At 42.4% G+C, this 20,031-nt stretch overlaps 1 protein-coding gene across 2 annotated transcripts in view; it reads left to right on the top strand.

Moving 5' to 3' along the window:
• PCDH19 (protocadherin 19) overlaps positions 1-19,813 on the top strand; it is a 134,062-nt gene extending 114,249 nt beyond the window's left edge. For both annotated transcript variants that reach the window (XM_083595838.1, XM_083595837.1), the window contains exon 5: positions 15,872-19,813. In XM_083595838.1, the coding sequence (XP_083451964.1) occupies positions 15,872-16,464 (593 nt within the window). In that variant the 3' untranslated portion in view covers positions 16,465-19,813. The remainder of the gene's footprint in view (positions 1-15,871) is intronic.
• Positions 19,814-20,031: the final 218 nt, after the last annotated feature.

The following is a 20,031-nucleotide window of genomic DNA, read 5'->3' as shown; positions in this document are numbered from 1 at the left end:
GCTTTATATACTGCACAATCAACAAAATATATACATAAAACAATGAAAAACATTCACACAAAAATACAAAGAAAATCAAACTTATATAAAATTTGTAAAAATATGAATAAATCCAGAAGTCCCCCCCCAAATATACATAATAAAATTACATGTGTGGGTAGGCTTGCCTTTTTTAAGCACCAAAAACAACATAGCGAAGGGGTTTTCTTGATAATATATACTATTCTCAGTATGCTCATTTCATTTCTAAATGGTTTTTCTTTGTCAAAATGCACATTTTGGAAAGACATAGTGATACTTTTTTGAGCTCTGTGACACAACATTCATAAATGCAAAACCTAAGGGATAGCTAAGCTGCTGTCTGTACATTTAGTCAGAGCAGTGTGGATTGAGTCGTTTTGTACCCGGAATTCAAGATGATCGAATTTCCCAAGCATTCTAGAATCTGCTAAGCTGTTGGTTGTCAAGTATTAGCTTCAGCTAGAAGCTCCTGGCATTGATTTATGGCTTTCTAGGACCTGGAACTTCTCAAACAATTAAAGTAAGCTGCAATTTTTACAAAATATAGTTCAAATTTGGTATGATTTGTTAGAGCAGACCAAATTGTCACATGAATGCAGCGATGCGAACAGAGCTACAGATTGTGAATTATGAACATTGCTTATCGATCAAGGATGATGTATGTATCTCTCTCTCTCCTTTTGTCATTGTTTGCCAGCTTTATGTATTGTATGATTCAATGTTTAAAAAGTACAGGGAGGGAGAAAAGAAAGCAAACAAGACGCCCCCTCTGATGCTTCCATTTCATTTCAATGTAGTAGCTTGATTTGTGGTCTTGTGCTCACTTACCTGGGAGTAAGTCTCATGGAATTCAGTGGGATTTATTACCTTGCTAAAAAGGCTGCTAGAGAAGGGATTCAGGCCCTGATTTAGGCTTACTATCTAAAAGTCGTGAAACACACAAAAAGAGGGATGCGAAGGGAAGGCGGGGACCATACTTGGGCACCAATGCCTAAAGTTCTTACAATAACTGCTGGGATGCAATAGTGCTGGTATCTGAACAATTCTGTATACCTGTGATCATTTACATTTTCCCAACTTGAGTGTAGACAATGGATGGATGGGGTCAGAGGCTTCTTAGAAAAGAAAAAGAAAAAGGTAAGACTGTGTAAACTGTCTCTAAGTTTAAATACAGTGGTACCTCTGGTTACGAACTTAATTCGTTCCGGAGGTCCATTCTTAACCCGAAACCGTTCTTAACCTGAGGTACCACTTTGGCTAATGGGGCCTCCCACTGTCACTGCGCAATTTCTGTTCTCATCCTGAGGTAAAGTTCTTAACCCTAGGTACTACTTCCAGGTTAGCGGAGTCTGTAACCCGAGGTGTTTGTAACCTGAGGTACCACCGTACAGAGTTGTTGCAGAATGGTCTCTTTGCTTTCCTTTCCCCAAGGCCCCCAACACAATAAAATTTAAAGTTGCTTTCCAGATGCTGTCTGGGAGAGATGGATAAATGTGGGTGAACACTGAATGCAATGTTTGATCCCTTCATGTTTACTATTTATTCATATTTATTATTCATAAATTCAGGCACAAATGTTAGGCCTGCACCCCAGTGACATATTTGCATTTTATTTTAAGTTTGATGGCCCCCACCTCCCGCCCCTTGCTATCCATTTTTGCAAACAGGGATTTAATGATTTACTGTTTCCAAACCATTGCTGTGGTTCGTTCTCTCTCTTTTCCCTTCCTCGGCATTTTAGGGAAAGAGATTTCTAACATGGAAAAGTGATATTTGAATACATTCCCCTAAGGCAATCAATTTACTTTTAATTTGTCTGGAACTAAGCTTTCCTTTGTTGCAATGAGAAAGGATTGAAACTGCTGTAAAATTTATTAGCTTCCAGGAAGATTTTGAAATGAATTTTTTAACAGTCGTGCTGTTTGCTCGTACCCAGGCATGGTGTTGTACTGATTGCAGTAGCACCACGGGGGTGCCAAAAAATGCACCAAATTTTCAGTGTGACATTGTGCTCTTGTTGGTAGGCATTCCTAATTAGGGGCAACAATACCTAGCTAGCCATTTTCCGGTACGCTCCTTCATTGTCATTGTTTTATTTGCATGCTGAAAGTGGATCACAAACTCAGAAAAAAAAAGTACGTAACCAAATACAGTAAGCCCGAAAGTTGGGCTCACTTTATCTCAACTTTATGCGGATGGTGGTAGGGAAATAAATAAATGGAGAACTGGGGAAACCCACCATTCTCCTCTCTCCATTTATTTATTTATTTTCCCCACTTGCACCCAGCGCTTACTGGACTTTGGGAAGGAAGCAGGAGGGCTCTGGCAGCTTCCCAGAGCCCTTGCATGGGGGTGCCTTCCTTCCCATCCTCTGGGAAGGAGGTGGGAGGGCGCTGGGAGCGCCCCAGAGGCTGGTAAGCAAGGTGCCGCTTTGCTTACCGGCATCTGGAAAGATCTCAGGGCTTCCTCACTGGGTTATTTGGGGGAGGGGGGGCGTTTCTGCATTTCCCTGACTTTTTGTGATTTTGCACTTGCACACAGACCCCCAGATTGCTGTTCGCTTGCTAACTCTTAGTAAACAATGCACAGCCTTTTAAACAGCGTGTGGGATTATTGTTTCCATTATTATTGTATGCATTATTATTTTTCGCATTTTAATATTGTAAACTGCCCTGTGATCTTTGGGTGAAGGGTATGCTATAGAAATGCTAATAATAATAATAATAATAATAATAATAATAATAATAATAATGCAATATTTCAAGACAATTCGCAAACAGTCATGAAATATCAGCCAATTTAAATAGTCGTGCAAATATTAATAGGCCAGACATTTTATGTTGCTAAATATACTCTAAGATGAAACAAGCTGCTAATAATTCATATTAAGAAAGAGACAGGAAACATATGTCCATGCAGATTAACTTTTTTCAGCCCTAGCAACATGTAAAATGGTTAAGGATGGTGAGAGCTACAGTCTCCAGCAATCTCTGGAGGGGCCACAAGTTCCCCATCCCTGTAATGAGGCCTGACAATACAAATGAAGACAGCAATATTAATCCAAATAGCTGCAGAACCAGTACATCTTATTCAAATCTATATATTGATCCATATATATAGACCCATATATCAACCCAAAACTATATATTAACACCGCTTAAGTCTGAGCCCTGTCCCGTCCCCCCATCCCCAGACAATAGGTACCTGAAACATCAGGAGCAACCTTTATAACGGGAATCAGAAAGAATCTTGCTCTATAATTTTATCCAGTATTCCAGTGCCTTGAGAATCTATTTCTTTTTAAGTGGAATTCTTGATGGTAGATTCCACATGCCTTATATGTAGAGAGCCCAAGATTCAATCCCTGGTATCTCCAGTTACTAGGAACATGAATCAGGCAATAAACATCTTTCTTGGACATGGAGAGCCGCAGTCACTCAGAGACTCATTTCACACATTATGCCAAACCATGGCTTTCTGTGAATGTGTGCAGGCTCCTGGGAAGAAGATAATTTCTGCTTTGGTCCTCTGCTGCTGCTGTGTGTTAAGCCATGATTTGGCTTAGCATTCCATCTAAACACAGGCTTGTGGTCTGAAGGAAACAAACCATGAGCCTGGATTTGGATGAGATGCTAAGGCAAACCATTGCTCACTGCAAAGCAGTGAATGTAAGAACATAAGAAAAGTTTGCTGTATCGTGCCAAATGGCCTATCTAGTCCAGCATCCTGTTCTCACAGAGGCCAACCAGATGCCTGTGGGAACTCTCAGCTCCTGTGGTTTCCAGTCATTGACATTCAGAAGCATCCCTGCCTCCAGCTAGGGAGGCAGAACACATCCAACACTTCCAGCAGCAATCAAAAGCCCTCCCCTCCAGGAATTTGCCCAGTGCTTTTTCTAAAGCCATCCAAGTAGGCTGCCATCACTGCCTCCTATGGGAACAAGTTGTACTGTTTAATTGTGTTCATGAAGAAGTACTTTCTTTTATCTATCTTGAATCTTCTAGCAGGAGCAGAGGAGGAGCAAAGCAGTGGCAATCTCTTCTCCGGCAGCCTGCACACTTGGGCACTTACATTAAGCCAATGTTTATTTTAGCATTACATTGAACTGTGCCAGGGTAAATAGTAGCAGGCCAGATGAACCAGCAGTCTGACCTCATAACAAGGTGAATTCCTTATGGCTGCTGAAGCGAGTTTGGAATCAGGTGAACCATGGCTGATGAAATTTCAGAACTTGGAGAGGGGTTGGTGCTTATGGTCACAACAGTATGGTTGCTTTCTTTGACCATTTCCAGGGGGGCAGTGGTGAAAAGTAGAATAATTCTGGTGGAAATTTGGGAGTGCAGTCATAGCTGTTTTGCTAGGGGTGGGGGAAGGCACGCTTGCACCACTTTGTGGTCCTGACTCTTAGCCTGCTCTTTCAGATGTGGATGCCATTTTGTGTTACAGCACTCCTGTCGCCCCATGGCAGCCATTTTGTGGCACCTGCAGCATTTTCTCATCATTTCAAATGTGCCCACTTGCTCAAAACACTTGGCGACTCCTGCATAAATACTTGTATCGTTAGCGTGCCAACTATCTTGAATGTAGGCACATGACATCCAGAACTCCCCTTGAAGCCTGTTTTGTCTTAAGCAAAACTTTTAGTAAGAAGCAGTTTTGTCTGTATTGGTTTTCTTCAATGATGCTCAAAAGTAGGCAGACACCTGTGCCTTCTCTGCATGCTCTCTCTCTCTTCCATTTTTAAGAGACCCAGCTGCTTCAGTTCCCTCTCAGTATGAAATAGTCCAAATGGCTTCTACTTATATGCCTCTTCAAAATCCCTCTGACATAGATTGGAATGAATTGTGCTTCTCTCCACAAAATAGAAGCTCTGGGGTCTATTGTGATTGCCCAGGCTGCATAACCATACATGCCATCAGAGCATTTATCAGTGATATTAAATCCCTAAGCACTTGTACCTCAGTACGTTTCAACTTTGCCTCTGTGTCTGGTGCTGGAGATTCCATCACCACTAATTCAATTGCTTAGGAGAGCTGAGCAGGTCAGTCTTTCAATCTTGTTGTGTGCTCGGCTACAGTGAATTTGGATTTGAAATATATGGAAGTATATGTGGTGATATAGCACCCAAATGCCAGCTGATGCATATTTTAATTGCATGCACTGGGTACTTTTGTTCTCCCTTTCTATTCCAGAGCAGAGTCGGATGTAATATAAAATGAGAATTCACAGCGGTGTGTCCTTCAAGCAGAATGCATAAGTCGAGCTAGTGATTCCTACTGCATTTTCAATTTTGTTTGGCAGGCATATTTATTTATTTATTTATTTACTTACATTGCCATAGTGCAGTTCTAACCATGCCTACTCAGAACTGTTTTCTTCTAAGTGTGACCGTAGAAAGGTAAGGTACATTTAGGCTGAATTCGGAGAGGAAGGCCATATTGGTCTCAATGCTCTAAAAACAAGAGATGGTGCCAGTTTTTAGAATGGTGTGGGGGAAGGCTTGGAATGTTAATTTTATGCATGTCCCCTCTACCCCAAGCCCACTTGTGAATCAGGCCAGGCTTCCTAAACTTTGGGCAGAATGGGTTCTAACAGAGCTGTCCTTCCCTCTCTACTGTTCTTCCCCTTTCCACCCAAAAACAGCAGCTGCAGTAGTTAGGAGAGTCTTTACTAAAGGCTGCCCAGTGGCTCTCCAACCCGGCAGCGATATGGCCTTGATTGCAAGGATCAGTGGGAACTACCAAGGGTCTAATCCCCCCATGAGCCACTGAAACTGCCTCCTCTTGTAACTGGAGAAACTGGGGAGAGTCTTCTGGATTGTAGTAGTGTAGCTTGCATAGGTGGGAGGAAACGCCTCCAGGCCTCATTGTTCTCCTGGTAACAGTAGTGATCGTGAGAAGGCGAACTTTAGAACAGGGCTGGAAATAGCAACAATTTACTTTTGCAAAACGAATAATTTTATGTGAGGCAATCGGTTTTGATTCAGCCTGAATCCAACAGGTCGGATCAAATCTAATATGGGCTCATTTTCAACAAGTGAGAATGTTTTGGCCGTCTTAACCCCCCCCCCCCTTTTCCATACGAAGATACTGGCAGGGAAAGCTGACATTTTGGAAATGGAAGTGGTGCATCTAAGGAACATGACTCCCCCCCCCCCAGATAATCATGGAAACCATTGTTTATTCCACACAGAGCTACAGTCCCCAAAGGCCCTTAACAAACTACAGTTCCCAGGATTCTTTGTTGGGAATCATTTACTTCCAATGTATGGTGTCTACATCTTCTCGCAGCCTTAACACCCACTGTTTCTAGCGGTTGCAGTTTGCTTACATTTTGCTGCGCTGATATGAAATCATTTGCATAGCATCTCCCTGCCTCCAAACTGTAATTTCAGGTTCTCTCTATTTCAAGCTGCTCTTTGAAACCAGATTTTGAGCAGCATATTGCTTGAAGCCCTCTGAAAGTGAAAACCCTCTTAGATATTAGAGTCACAGTCAAGTTTTCCAGATCTTATTAAACTAGTAGCAGCCTACCTCACAAATTTGAGGAGCTGATAAAAAGGGGTGGGGGGAGCTACCTATGCCACTCTTAAGAAAGCAACCCTGTGCACATTGTCTTGGAAGCAAGTCCTATTCAAGTCCCATTTGGGAGCATGTCCCACTTGCTTAAAAGGTAAAGGTAAAGGGACCCCTGACCATTAGGTCCAGTCATGACCGACTCTGAGGTTGTGACGCTCATCTCGCTTTACTGGCCAAGGGAGCCGGCGTACAGATTCCGGGTCATGTGGCCAGCATCTGGCGAACCAGAGCAGCACACGGAAACACCATTTCCCTTCCTGCCGAAGTGGTACCTAAGTGGTATCTCCTTGCACTTTGATGTGCTTTTGAACTGCTAGGTGGGCAAGAGCAGGGACCGAGCAACGGGAACTCACTCTGTTGTGGGGATTTGAACCGCCAACCTTCTGATCGGCAAGTCCTAGGCTCTGTGGTTTAACCCACAGCGCCACCCGTGTCCCTTCCCGCTTGCTTACTTCTAAGCAAATGCACATAGGATCAGGCTCTTTGGTGATGAAAATGCAATAGACAGCTAGATTTTTTTTGTTTGTTTTGCTTTTAAAAGAGCACCCTGCACTTGCATCTTCTCCTTATTGAACCCACCTCACATTTTTCTGTTAACATGATCCAGGAAAAGTGCAGCCTGGTCTTGAAACCTAGTTCTGGGTTTTCAGTCTTGGCTCCAGTTTAAATCCATATCTGTTTGAGTGAATAAGAGGCTTTAAAAAAACCTAAAGCCAGGCCTGGTGTTGTGTTCAGTTGTCGGAGGAGGCTTGTTCACTCCCCCCACCCCATTCCACAGCTTACCCAGGGAGCTAGTAATGTGTTTCTGTAATAGACTTCTGTAAATGCAGTGAAACCGAGGGGGAGCCGCAGTCGTCAGGCAGCCGAGCTTAGCACACACTGTGGGCCTAACGGGGGGCAATTCCGACATGATTTTTTTTTGCTCCTGCAAGGCCCTATTTGTTTGCAGCTTCCTATCAGCACTGCTTCAACATCTTCCCAGAAAATAACCACCATTTCATCTCTGGGGCACCTCTGAGCTGGGCCTTCTGCCTCCCTCTGTGCCTTCCTGCCCCTTCCGGCTTCTTTATTTTAACGATATGGGCTTCGTTCTGTCTTTAGGTGAGTGGCGGGGGAAGCGCCAGAGTTCCTCGCTACTTCTTTTTACCTAAGACATCTGTGAAGCAATTTGGCAGCTCTGCAGCCAGCCCACATCTCAGAAAGCCTCACGGCTCAGACCTTCTCGAATCAATACAGACACAACATGTCTGTGGTTGGGGATCATTATTAGCTGCTTTGTGTGACAGTCCCTTGAGGTTGGAACAGAGGTGGTTGGAAAAACCGGGCTCACTTGGGGTTGTTAGCTGTACTTCTCCGAGAGAATGATATTTCTGCCACAGTTGGCTGAACTGAGGTCTTTTCACACAGGATGGGAATTGCTTTAAACTTTGACCATGGGAAGAAGGATTGGTTGTTAAACCGTTCTGGGAACTGTAGCTCTGTATGGGGAATAGGGGTCTCCTCTCAGCACCCTTAACAAACCACATTTCCCATTATTCTTTTGGGGAAGCCAAGGCTGTTTAAAGTGGCATAATACTGCTTTAAGTGTATAGTGCAGATGGGTGCCCCCTTTCCTACTAATACACACACGACACCCATGACACCCATGCTATTTTTGAAAAATATAATGCTTTGTTAATAATTTTGCAATTATTGGAATACTTGTATTACTTAAATACCCATATGGCCTATTGTATCATAATTTGTTTTGTTTTTTCTTCCTCTTTCATATTACTCTCTCACTAAAAACTTTTAATAAAAATATTATTTTTTTTTTAAAAAACCAACCACACACCTATGCCACTATTCCAGACCATGTTTTAAAATATGCATTCCCAGCGTTGTCATGTACAACAGCCAGACCTGTAGCCACGAATTTTGTGGTGAGAGAATCTAAAGGCTGTGGTGTGTGTGTGTGTGTGTGTGTGTGTGAATTTATGCAGACATACAGTCTGTAAGCCATGACCATAAGAACAACAGCACCCCATGCAACAGCAAATGTTTCTCAATATATTATTATACATAGACTGCTTAAAAATGCAGGATATAAAATACAAAATCTTTCAAGACAATAACGTGATGTTTTTGTTAGAAGACAGAGAAGGACATAGCTTGCCTCCTGTAATGTGGATGAGGAATCCAAACTGGTTTAATTTTAGTAATATGCTGAAAGGTTTTGCATTTAAAAATTGCATTTTGATTATGTACAATAATATATTGAGTAAAATTTGCTGTTTCTTAAGATCTTGGCTTACTTCATAGGGTTGTTCACGTGTTGCATTAGACAATTCTGCAGGGGCTCTGGGTGAGCCATCAAGGGGGAAGAGGATGAGTACCAGAGCTTGCATATGTCTAACTGGAGCTCAGGGAGAGATTGACAGCCTCACAGTTGCTAGGAGAGCAGCCTATATGGTTGTGTTCAGCAGTGGTACGTCTGTTAAACAGGCAGAAATCAAGCTGCTTCTCACTATTGTGGTTGGCATGCTGATTTTGCAAAAAGGTTAGGACTAGTGTTACAGATGCTGCAACTGCCATCACTTTCCAAGGACAATCCCCATTTCTTAATCCCTGTCCCTGGTAATTCAGTCTCCATTTTTTACTTTTCAGGCTGTCTTGTCAAAATGTCAGCGTGAGTTGCGAGCATTGCCATTCTTTGCAGTCCAGCCACTTCTCCAGGGTCTCTAAACCTTGGAGTGGAGAGTGGACTTGTCTCATCTTTGATGCGCATGCATATTCATTGACACATGAAAACTAAGGTGTTATGCAGTGCACACCCTCCAATCTCAAACAGTGCAGTTGCTGTGCTGTATTCTGAACTCTGCAGGATCAGACCAAGTACCACCTAGTACAGCATTTATTTATTTTTGTGCAAATTCCAGAACTACGTGGTCCAGCATAAACTAACCAGTGGCCGACCAGTAGGCAGTCACCTGCCTTCTGCCGTCCTCAGCACAGAGCTCTGGGCTTAAACCAGTTGGTCTACTGCTCTCACACATTGTTTAAGGCTAGGATCTGTCACTTTGAGGCAATTCCCAACCTGGGCTGCAAAAACAGAAAGAGGTTGAAGGATGCCTAATGGCAGCTTAGCAACATCAATGGAGTACAGATAACTCGAAACTTATGGACATTTAACTTGTGTATATTCAGCTTTACGCACTTGGCAAATAATATAATAAAATGGGGGAGGAAAGGGGGAAGCTGTCTGGGGGAAAAGACAATCTGGGATTTTGGCAATCCCAGCCACCATCGAACCCAATGCGTTTTGACTAAATGTGATTTTGGCTTTAGGCTCTATCCCCAGGACGTAACTTTTGTGTAAGTTGAGAGTTGCCTGTATTTAGCTGCTCTCTCTTGTGTGATTGAAAGCATGGGCATGTGGTAGTATTCCTTCATGTCCCAAGCCTTTTGTCTCCTTTTGGGTACAACTGGATATAGCTATGTTGCCACTCTTTAGATCTGCTGCCCTGCCTATTCTGCATTGAGGGAGAATATTATTGAGGGATGCTGCTGCTGCTGCTGCTGCTGCTGCTGCTAATAATAATAATAATAATAATAATAATAATAATAATAAATTATACTCCACCCATCTGACTGAGTTACCCCAGCCACTCTGGGCAGCTTCCAACAAAAAATAAACAAAACATCAGGAAAGGGGAGAAGAATTCTGCCTCCTGCATAGATTATACAAAGAAGCCTGAATGGAGCATTAACCATCAATTTCCTAATTATTGTGAGGGGTATCACAGAACAACTTCCTAACTGGTAGAAACCATCTACAGTGATTACACTGTAGATTACATACACTTCAGGTTACAGACGCTTCAGGCTACTGACTCTGCTAACCCAGAAATAGTATCTCAGGTTAAGAATTTGCTTCAGGATGAGAACAGAAATCGTGCGGTGGCGGCAGCAGGAGGCCCCATTAGCTAAAGTGGTGCTTCAGGTTAAAAACAGCTTCAGGTTAAGAACAGACCTCCAGAACGAATTAAGTTCTTAACCCGAGGTACCACTGTACCCCTTAACTTTGATTATTAACCCCCACATTTGCAGTTGGACTGGGAGCTTTCTTTAAAAGCAAACAAATAAAGTTTATCAGTATGCAGATTTCTGCATACAGTGCCAAGTCCCATGCTTATGCTGAATGCTAGAATACACACAGGTCTTCACAGTCATAAGTACTAGGTGCATGCATTGAGACATAACGATCACCAGGATGCTGATTGAGGCATGCAATACCCAATCCCACGCTTCTGCAAAATACTAGAATATCATGGTCTTGACTTCAGCTGTTCATTTGGGGATGAACAGGAAGATAGAGACATTTAATCCTTTGTTTTTGCTCAAGAACTGAAAACAGCAAAGCCAACATTTTACTGGGCACCAGTATTTAAACATTCTAAGCAGTGTGTTTGCATGTCTGGCAGCTTCATTTGCTGAGAATGAGAAGGGTCAGCAGCGCCCAGACCACAGTCACTTGCTGCTGCTACTTGAACGATGTGGTGGCTGCTGTGAAGGAGAAAGGAGCCTTAAAGACTCAAGATTCCATCCACTTGGTTTCTTCCTCTTTTGTCTCCCTGCCTTCCGCAAGTTCCTTAAGGTTTTCTTTTCTACAAGCCAATTCCCTGTAAGTGCTAAAGCTGCTCTTTCTCTCCCCCCCCCCTTTTCTCTTTTTTTGCTGCATTGTGTTATGTGCCAAGAATTTTTATTAGCCCCCTTTTTTTGTGCTAGAATGTGGTGGAAATACAAATGGAGCTGAAAAGCAGAAGATACATACACAGATGAACAAAGCATCCAAATGAACTATCTCCTCAGACAGTTGGGATCCACCACTGTGGCTGAGTGGATACCAAGGTCTGTGTGTTTGCAAGGTGCGAGTGAGGTTCAATACATCAAACTCTGAAGGTGTGATTCAGTTGTGGCTTTGGCTAATGTTATGGAAAATAAGGAAAGTGAGATGGAGCTAGAAGGTGGCTAATTAAAGGTGGGAGTGTTTGCTAAAAGATACTACTGAATTCCAAAGAAGAATATTTTAGTCAAGAATTGGTATGGTCAAATGAAACAGGTTCTGTCTCAGCCATGTTAGGAACATAGGAAAGAGCGTACAGGCTGTGACTGGTTTAGGCACATCTAATAGGTGCATGTCTACGCACAAGCGCATTGTGCTGAACCTGGAAGTGACCTGAAAATGTCACAGAAGGGGGGGTGTTTGCAGGCTTTGTCAATGGTGTTTCAAATATATGCAATTTCACTTAAATGTGTGGTGCCTTGGTACGTAACTCCCGTTTCAGTTGGAAGTTGCCTGTATACCAAGTCAGACTGTCAATACAGTATTGTCCCCCCACTGACAGTAGCTTTCCAGATGCTCAGACAATGGTTTCACCTGTTCTGTGCTACCCAAGATCATTTTCACCAGAGATACTAGGGATTGGGCTCATGCTTTATTACTGAGATAGGTCCAGGTTGTAAGAATGCACAAAGAGCCTTGCTGCATCATGGCATTCAAAATGACCACCCAGATGTTTATGGGAAGCCCACAAGCAGGACAAGAGTACAACAGTGCTCTTGCCACTCATGTTCTCCAGCAGTTGGTATTCACAGCCATGCCTGCCTCTGATACTAGCAGGGGTCAGCAACAGTCATGGGCCAGTCCACCATGCCTCAGACCTTGTGGGTGGCCGGACTATATTTTTTGGGGGGAAATGAATGAATTCCTATGCCCCACAAATGACCCAGAGATGCATTTTAAATAAAAGCACACATTCTACACATGTAAAAACACGCTGATTCCTGGACCATCTGTGGGCCAGATTGAGAAGGCGATTGGGCCGCATCTAGCCCATGGGCCTTAGTTTGCCTACCCCAGTACTAGAGGTTGTAATAGGCCATCCTGGCCATTAGCTGTCGTTAGCCTTATCCTCTACGAATTTATTTTAAACCCCTTTTTTTCAAGCTATGCTGGTACTGCATCTTGTGGTGGCAAGAGGTGGCAAGAGGCTAACCCTAATATGTGTAATGAAGTTCAGGGTCCCCCTCCTTTTACCAGTTCTATGACTGGCTGTTCTAGGGCACAGCCATTTAGGGTAGCTTGATAATTCCGCCCCTTTTTGTGACTGTCGCATGCTTTTACCCAGTCAATGTGAGGGTAATTGAAGTCACCCTTTACTACAACATTTCCTCCCTTGGATGCCTCCTTTATTTATGTGCTCTTTATTGTTAATACCAAGTAACGACAGGATAATACATATAGACAATTGTTGGTGCTCCTTTTGGTTGCATCTAGGATGGAAATCTCCAAGAGTTTGATAGAGATATTATTAGCACTTCATTAGCAGAAAATGAAATGCATAATAGATTATTCAGAGGGTCAGGAAACTCAATAGGCTTACAGAGCTGTGATGTTCACCTTTAACCTATGTTCATGAAGTTTTATCAGGCATTCACCCTCTAGGGACATGTAAGTCCTTTAAAAAAAAATGTGATTGGCTCTCTTTGATAAGTGCCATGCATAAACTATTTAATGTTCTCTTGTATGTTCACTAAAACATTGTGAGACTATGTGAATTCAAGATCCATATTTGGGTTACGGTTGTTGCTTTATTGTTCAGAACACAGCATTTTGGTCCGGGGGGGTGGGGACAATACATCCACACTACTGAATTACTTCCTATAGCTTTTGGCGGGGGAGGGGGTCTATAGCTGCTTTGTCATGTGGAGTGATATCACTTCCAATGTACCCTTTGCTGTCCTTCCTAGTATAGAGCATGTTAAATATAACAACTAGCTTTCAGGGGGCATTTGGGCTGATGGATAATTAGACATTCATACCCTCTTTTGCCCTGTTCCCCAAATCATTTTTTTATTTGCAAATTTAAAAGGTAAAAGAAAGGGGGAAGGGGAAAAAAGAATTAATATAAATAAAATATAGATACAGCTACCACTACTACTAATAATATACATTATGGAAAGTTCACATTATGGAAACAATAACTGTCAGTACACGCAACTTAAATTAAATAGATAAGTTAATATAAAGTCTCCAGATGGCCAAATAGGTTTCCATGTGAGATTGATATCTATATGCAATATGTTCAAATGCCATCAGGGCCCTGAGGTCTTTAGACCAATGCATGGACAGTGAATATTTATCCTTCCAGGCTCAAAGTACTGTATAAGTCCTTTAGCAATCATAAGAACTCACAAAGTTAACTTTTGTTGTTCTGTTGTTAATCCTCATACTGTGGCCAAGTAGTAAAACAAGCATCATTTAGTTGCCCCTAAGTAACTGTGGCACATCACCTGGCATGAGTAAATATCTGGCTACATGGTGAATCTGAGCAGAATACTTGTTTATAGCCCCTCTCAGACTGGTAGGTGCCTACAAACACCACTGCAGTTCTGTTGGAAATCAAGTACAAATCAACTAAAGTATAAAAAGAGGAGCCAGCAAAATTCATTGCCTGGTGTGGAGTTTATACTTGGATATCTCATGTCGAGCAAGGTTTAAAGCACAATGCCTTTTAGCGCTGGCAATAGGAAGAAGAAAATGCTGACTCCTACGCAGCCAGCCACGCAGGCTGAACGTGGTTTAATTTATTTCCCATCGTAATGTGTTTCCCTTCAGCTTTTTGTTCTGACAGCAGCAGCAGAAATTCTGAACGACACCTAGCCTGTTGGAGGCTGAACTTCAACCTGTTAAAATAATAATAGAAGTGGGGGCAGGGGAGAGAAACCCACTGCGATAAAAACAGCCCTTTAAAATGTCACTTTGCCAATGTCTACTACTTGTTATAGAAACGAGAGGTGTGTATATGGGATTAAAAATAGGCAGAATCGCACTTCTCCTGGAAATCTACCCTACAAACGTAGGTAGTAGGTTTTATGCCAATTTAGCTGTTAATGGATTCCCTAGTGTCCTTGCAGGTAATTCCTTTTCTACATGCCTTATAGTAGGGGTGGGGGAGCCTTTTTCAAGGGCTGCATTCCTGCATGTGCAACTTCCCGGGGGCCACATGCCAGTGGCAGTTGGGGCCAAAGGCAAAAGAGCAATGGACACGACTCTTCCCTTTGTATGGCAAGAAGACTGTGTTCTAGCCATGCAAAAGTCAGAGATTCTTATACACCCCACCACTTGCATTCAGGCAAGCAGGAGGCACTGTCACAAGACATTCCTCCAGGCAGGAGCCCTTGAAAAGTGTGTGGAGCAGTTCTGGGGGGACTTGGGGGCCACATTCAGCCCACAGGGCTGAAGTTGCCTGTTTGTGGCTTACATAATCACAATTCCAACAATTTCCCTGGGAGAAGAAATGATTGCTGAACTACTTTATCTGTGGTGTAGTTATACCCTCAAACACTAATTGGTTTTTTTGAGGCATATGTATCTGACCAAAAGTATTCGGGTATACTTAGTTGTCTGCGCCAAGCGGTCATATTCAACCAATTACTACTAATAAGAAATCAAGTTCCCAGGATTCTCTGTGCAGAGAGCATGACTCTCGAGCCATTTGAGAGCTGTGGTGTAGATACGCCTGTTCCCAGGGCATTGTCTGAAGGCACATAAGACAATCTTGCTGAAACTAAGCAGTTTCTGGGTCTGGTGACTAGATGGAAGTGTGTTTTTGATATGATACGATATGATGTACTGTACTGTACATTGTCCCAACCACTCATACTACTGATGATATAATGGTCTTAAATGATGGCTAGATTTTTTTTATAACCCAGTCTGCATCTGTACTGGCCCTGTTTTTAAGTGTTTTTATATATGGAACAGTTTGTAATTGTACTTACGCTTCTTTTGTTTTGTAGTTGTTTTGTTTGTTTTATAACTATATATAATTTTGTAGTGAACTCAACCTGGTAAGGATATTGGGAAGAAGTAATAATAATAATAATAATAATTTCTCTCTCTCTTACATACTACATATATTCCAATATACTACATATATTTTTAATAGCATTGTGTATGATTGCGCCTGTGCACCAATAGTTGGCTTTTATATTTTTAATTATTTGTAGATTGTTCCCCAGAAGAAGGAACCTGCCTTCTGAAATGTGATGAAATGCAATAAATCTTCCAAGCTGGCAATTTTGAGAACAAGTTTCTTCTCTGCATTCTTCCTTGTAATGTCGTTTATCAATAGGTCTTGGAGCTAAGCCTCAGCAAGTGAGCATTTCGGATTGGGTGTAGCAGCTCATGATATATCACCTGCCCTTCTTTGTCTTTCTCTGTACAGATCAGAGTGAGGGATTTCATTGCCGGGAAGAGTGCCGGATCCTTGGCCATTCTGACCGATGCTGGATGCCCCGGAACCCTGTGCCCAGCCGAGCAAAATCCCCCGAGCATGGAAGGAATGTCGTGTCCCTCTCCATAGAAGCTACCACTGTGGATACAGAGCTTTACGAAGACTGTAGCACAAAGAGAACTTTTGCAACATTTGGCAAAGAGGGGAGTGAACCTGTCTCCGAGGAGCGGGGCCCAGTCAACTCGAAAGGTAAAAGAACAGTGGATCCGCCCATCTGTAGCCCGAAGGTAAACGGTGCCGTCCGGGAGGCAGGGAATGGTTGTGAAGCTGTCAGCCCCATCATGTCGCCTATCCACCTGAAGAGCCCCTTGTCTGGCAAACCATCAGTGTCCTACAACGTAATGCACTGCCCAGGAAGTCGCGACCTGGAGCCGTTTGTAAACAATGGCCCTTCTCGGCCCATTGAGGCGGAGCCGAGGGGTGCAGACAGTGAAAATATCATGCATGAGATTAACCCTCTTCTGCAAGAATGTAGAGAGAAGGACTCACCTGGTGTGAAGAGGCTAAAGGACATAGTACTCTAAGTTGCACTGTAAAGGAAAGGAAACAACAGTACTGGATGTGTGTATTGTTTCTAATGGCTTACTGATGGTTCACAAATTCGCTGTATTTAAAAGCTTTCCCTAAATGTATTGTTTATATAAAAAAAATGAAGCTATCATTAATGTGACAATCCCACTTGGTTCAACAGGCAGCAGGGGTGTTGGTCTAAGTAAAAGTAGCACCATTCTTCAACTTCTCCCCGCTATGGTAGAAGTGGTGGCATTTCAGTGGTTGGAAGTATTATCTATGAAGTATTTTGAATTTATATATTTTTGTAGCTCAAAAACTCTTATTATGAAATGGCATTCTGTATGAAGAATTGAATCTAAAAAAGACCCAAGAAAACAAAAATCACTAAAGGAAAAACCACACCACACACCTCAGTTTCAAGTAATCTCTAGGAACATAATCAGCTGCCTCCTACTGAATCAGACCATTGGTCCATCTAGTTTAGTATTGTCTTCTACTCTGATTGGCAGTGGCTCTCCAGGGTTTCAGACCAGGAGTCTTTCCTAACCCTACCTGGAGATGCTGAACCACTGAGATGGCTCTTCCCCTTAGTACTTAGTAGTCATGCCTCCAAACTTCAGCAATGGGGTGCTCGTTTGCCATGGCAAACTGGAGATTGGGTTGCCCTGATTGGCAGTTTTGGTGCACTTGTGGGAGCTCTGATGTGCAAGATGGGGCCACTTCAATGTGTTCCATGCTGGAAGGGGCTCTATGCTCAACATCTCCAAATGTACATTAGCACCCCATGGAGTTATGGACTGTGGCCGGTGAATTTTCTGTCTCATCCCACACCCAGAGCCTAATTTGTACCTTTTAAGATGTTGCTCTTTTGCTGTGGACACCCCTGCCTTTGGAAACCTTTTGCTGCCACATGCTTCTCTGTACTATTATCGTATTTGATATTGCAAATTCCTGTATGTCTAGTGATGGGAAATGCTTTCAAGTTCGTTTTCTTTTTTTTGTTCCTTTTCTTCAAACAAACAAACAATCTTAAGACCTGGAGAAACTGCAAAATTTAGAGCCAATCTTGTCATAGCTCTTTGTCATTTTGCCAGATGATTGTCCCACATGCTATCTCCACCACTGTGCGATGTTTCTTCCCCAGGTCTTTTAGGGGTTATCTAGCATCTCATTTGCAGTTGTTAGATGCACTGTCTTGAAATTTGTATGAGATCAATTTCTCCCCCCTCCCACCCTTTTCCTTTTCCTTGCATTTTCAAGGAAGAATATGACATTATTTCTCCAAAACGACATGCTGTTTTCCTGCTGCAAATCTCCCATTTTTATTTTACCTATCTAGGAACCAGAAGAATAGGATGCTTTAAAGGCCTAATTTATGTATGTTGTAGGCCACAGGTTAAATCATTACTTGTGTAAACATTTCAAGCACATTCCTGACTTGCTTAAATGTACTTACCACATGCATCATCCCATTTTCCATATGGCTGGTCTAGGCAACTGTGCTGTTGACATCCTAACACCTCATGAGAACAGGCCAGCAAATGTTTATGCCCATTTATATGTAGCGGCATGGAATGCTTACATGAATAATGGCCTTGCCATTATGTATATTCAAGTTAGTATTTTGCTTAACTACATTGTCCACTGTTTCAAAATCACAATCACATGGGCACAGCTCGGCAGACCACCCACTTTCTTGGGGTGCTCCATACTTCAGGTGGATGAAGTCCAAATTGTTTTATTGCAATCCTAAACTGTAATTTCATTTGGGACATTTGTGGTGGCTCCAGAAACAGTGGTCCTTGTTCATGGCTATTCCATTTCCCCACCCCCCAAAATTCTGAAATGCCGTACAGTGTAGAGTACTCGTCTTCCCTCCTTCCTTGGGAACTAAATAGGGCTTGCACTTTTACTCTTAGGCCCCCAAGAAACTTTTTAGTGTGTGTAAAATTGGGGGAGCGGGAGGATGCCACCCATGTTAATTAGCATTAGTAAAAACTCCTCTTGGTGTGCCTCCTGATTGGAATCAGGGAAGCACTGAGCAAAGAGTCCCCCAGGGACACATGGAGAAACTTCAGAAAATGAAGTTTTGTGCCTGCTTTGGCAGTAACTGATTGATCTAATCATGCCTGTGGCAAAGACATGGTATAATTATCTGCCCTTAGCAGAAACTGATCAGAAGGAGGTTGGAGGAAGTTAGTGTAATTGATCCGGTAGAGGCACAGCATGTCTGCATGGGTACTCTTCACAGCACACTACAGTGTGTTTAGCAGATTGGCTTGGGTTTTCCAAACTTTTCAGAATTGATTCATCCATTCATCATGAGCCAGGTGCATGGGGTGGGGTGTAGGGGTGGGGGGTGGGGACAGCCATCCAGAAGCAGATAAGCTGTGTGACTTACTCTGATTATCAAAGTTTATCAAACGGAGTGCAAAAATGTGGGTACATTTGAGTGCTAGTGTGAATGTGTGTTTGCACATCCTCACAGGATGCTCTTCTGAATACTGGGTTTAATTCGGTTTTCTTTGTGCACCATGGAAGTAGTGAAACTAGGCAATAGAAAACGTGCATCAAAGAACAGACAGACTGGCAGAGCAGTCATTACACAAGCCTACTCAGAAGTTATTGTATTCAGTTTAGTGAGTATGTTTTGGAATCACAGCCTAAATATGAGAAGAGTGCTGCTGATTGCTATGGATATATCCCTTTCACTTGAAGCAAGAACATTGGTGAATAATCATTCCCACCCACGGCAAACTATTTTGCGTGGCTACAAAATTTGCACGTGTGAAATTGTGAAGTGATGCCTGTCCCATCCCCATAAGAAACATTTGGTTAAAAAAAAGGAAGGACAAATTTAGTTGAATTGAATGGAATTTATTATTATTATTATTATTACTATTTTTATTTCCCACTGGATAATTTTTCAGTGATGGTTGGGAACACAGGTTAGGGCTATTGTTCTTGCTATTAGCCCTACATTTGATGGAATTTGCTGCTCTACAACATACTCCTCAGAGCTTGGAGATCACTGGGAAGGAAATATAGTGCTGTTTCAACACTTGCTCTGCCAATCAACAGAAAATAATGGTTTCTAGAGAAACAATCTTCCTGGCTCTAACCTATCTTGATAAAAAAAAAATTAGTCACTTTTGATTTATTTAAATTAAAAAATAGCTACAGAAAAACAGCCTCCAATCTTTATCGGACTGCAGATCAAATAAGCTGGAGTAATTTCTTTTCTTTAGAAAAAGGTAGAGAAAATGGATAGGGCTTGGTGTTCTGCTTTTTCATGCAGTTATCTAATTTATAGACTGTCAGTGTGCTTTTTTTGCCCAATAAGTTGAAACTTGCCTCTTTTTTTTTTTTTAAAAAAGAAAATTTAATGAAATCACGCCCAGTTAATTGCTGTTCACTTATTCCTAACTCTTGGAAACATGATCCTTTGATAGGACCTGATCCATAGGTACTGCTAGTGTAAAAAAGACCCTCACATTTGTGATAGGCACCAAGATCTGAGTGCTAGCGAGATCCAGTCTGCATGCATTATGTATTTGGAAGAGCAGGAGAAGGATTCC

This window comes from Podarcis filfolensis, assembly GCF_964270895.1.
Source record: "Podarcis filfolensis genome assembly, chromosome: Z".
NCBI lineage: Eukaryota > Metazoa > Chordata > Lepidosauria > Squamata > Lacertidae > Podarcis > Podarcis filfolensis.
Note: the sequence above shows the minus strand (reverse complement) of the source record. Positions and strands in the feature narration are given on the sequence as shown.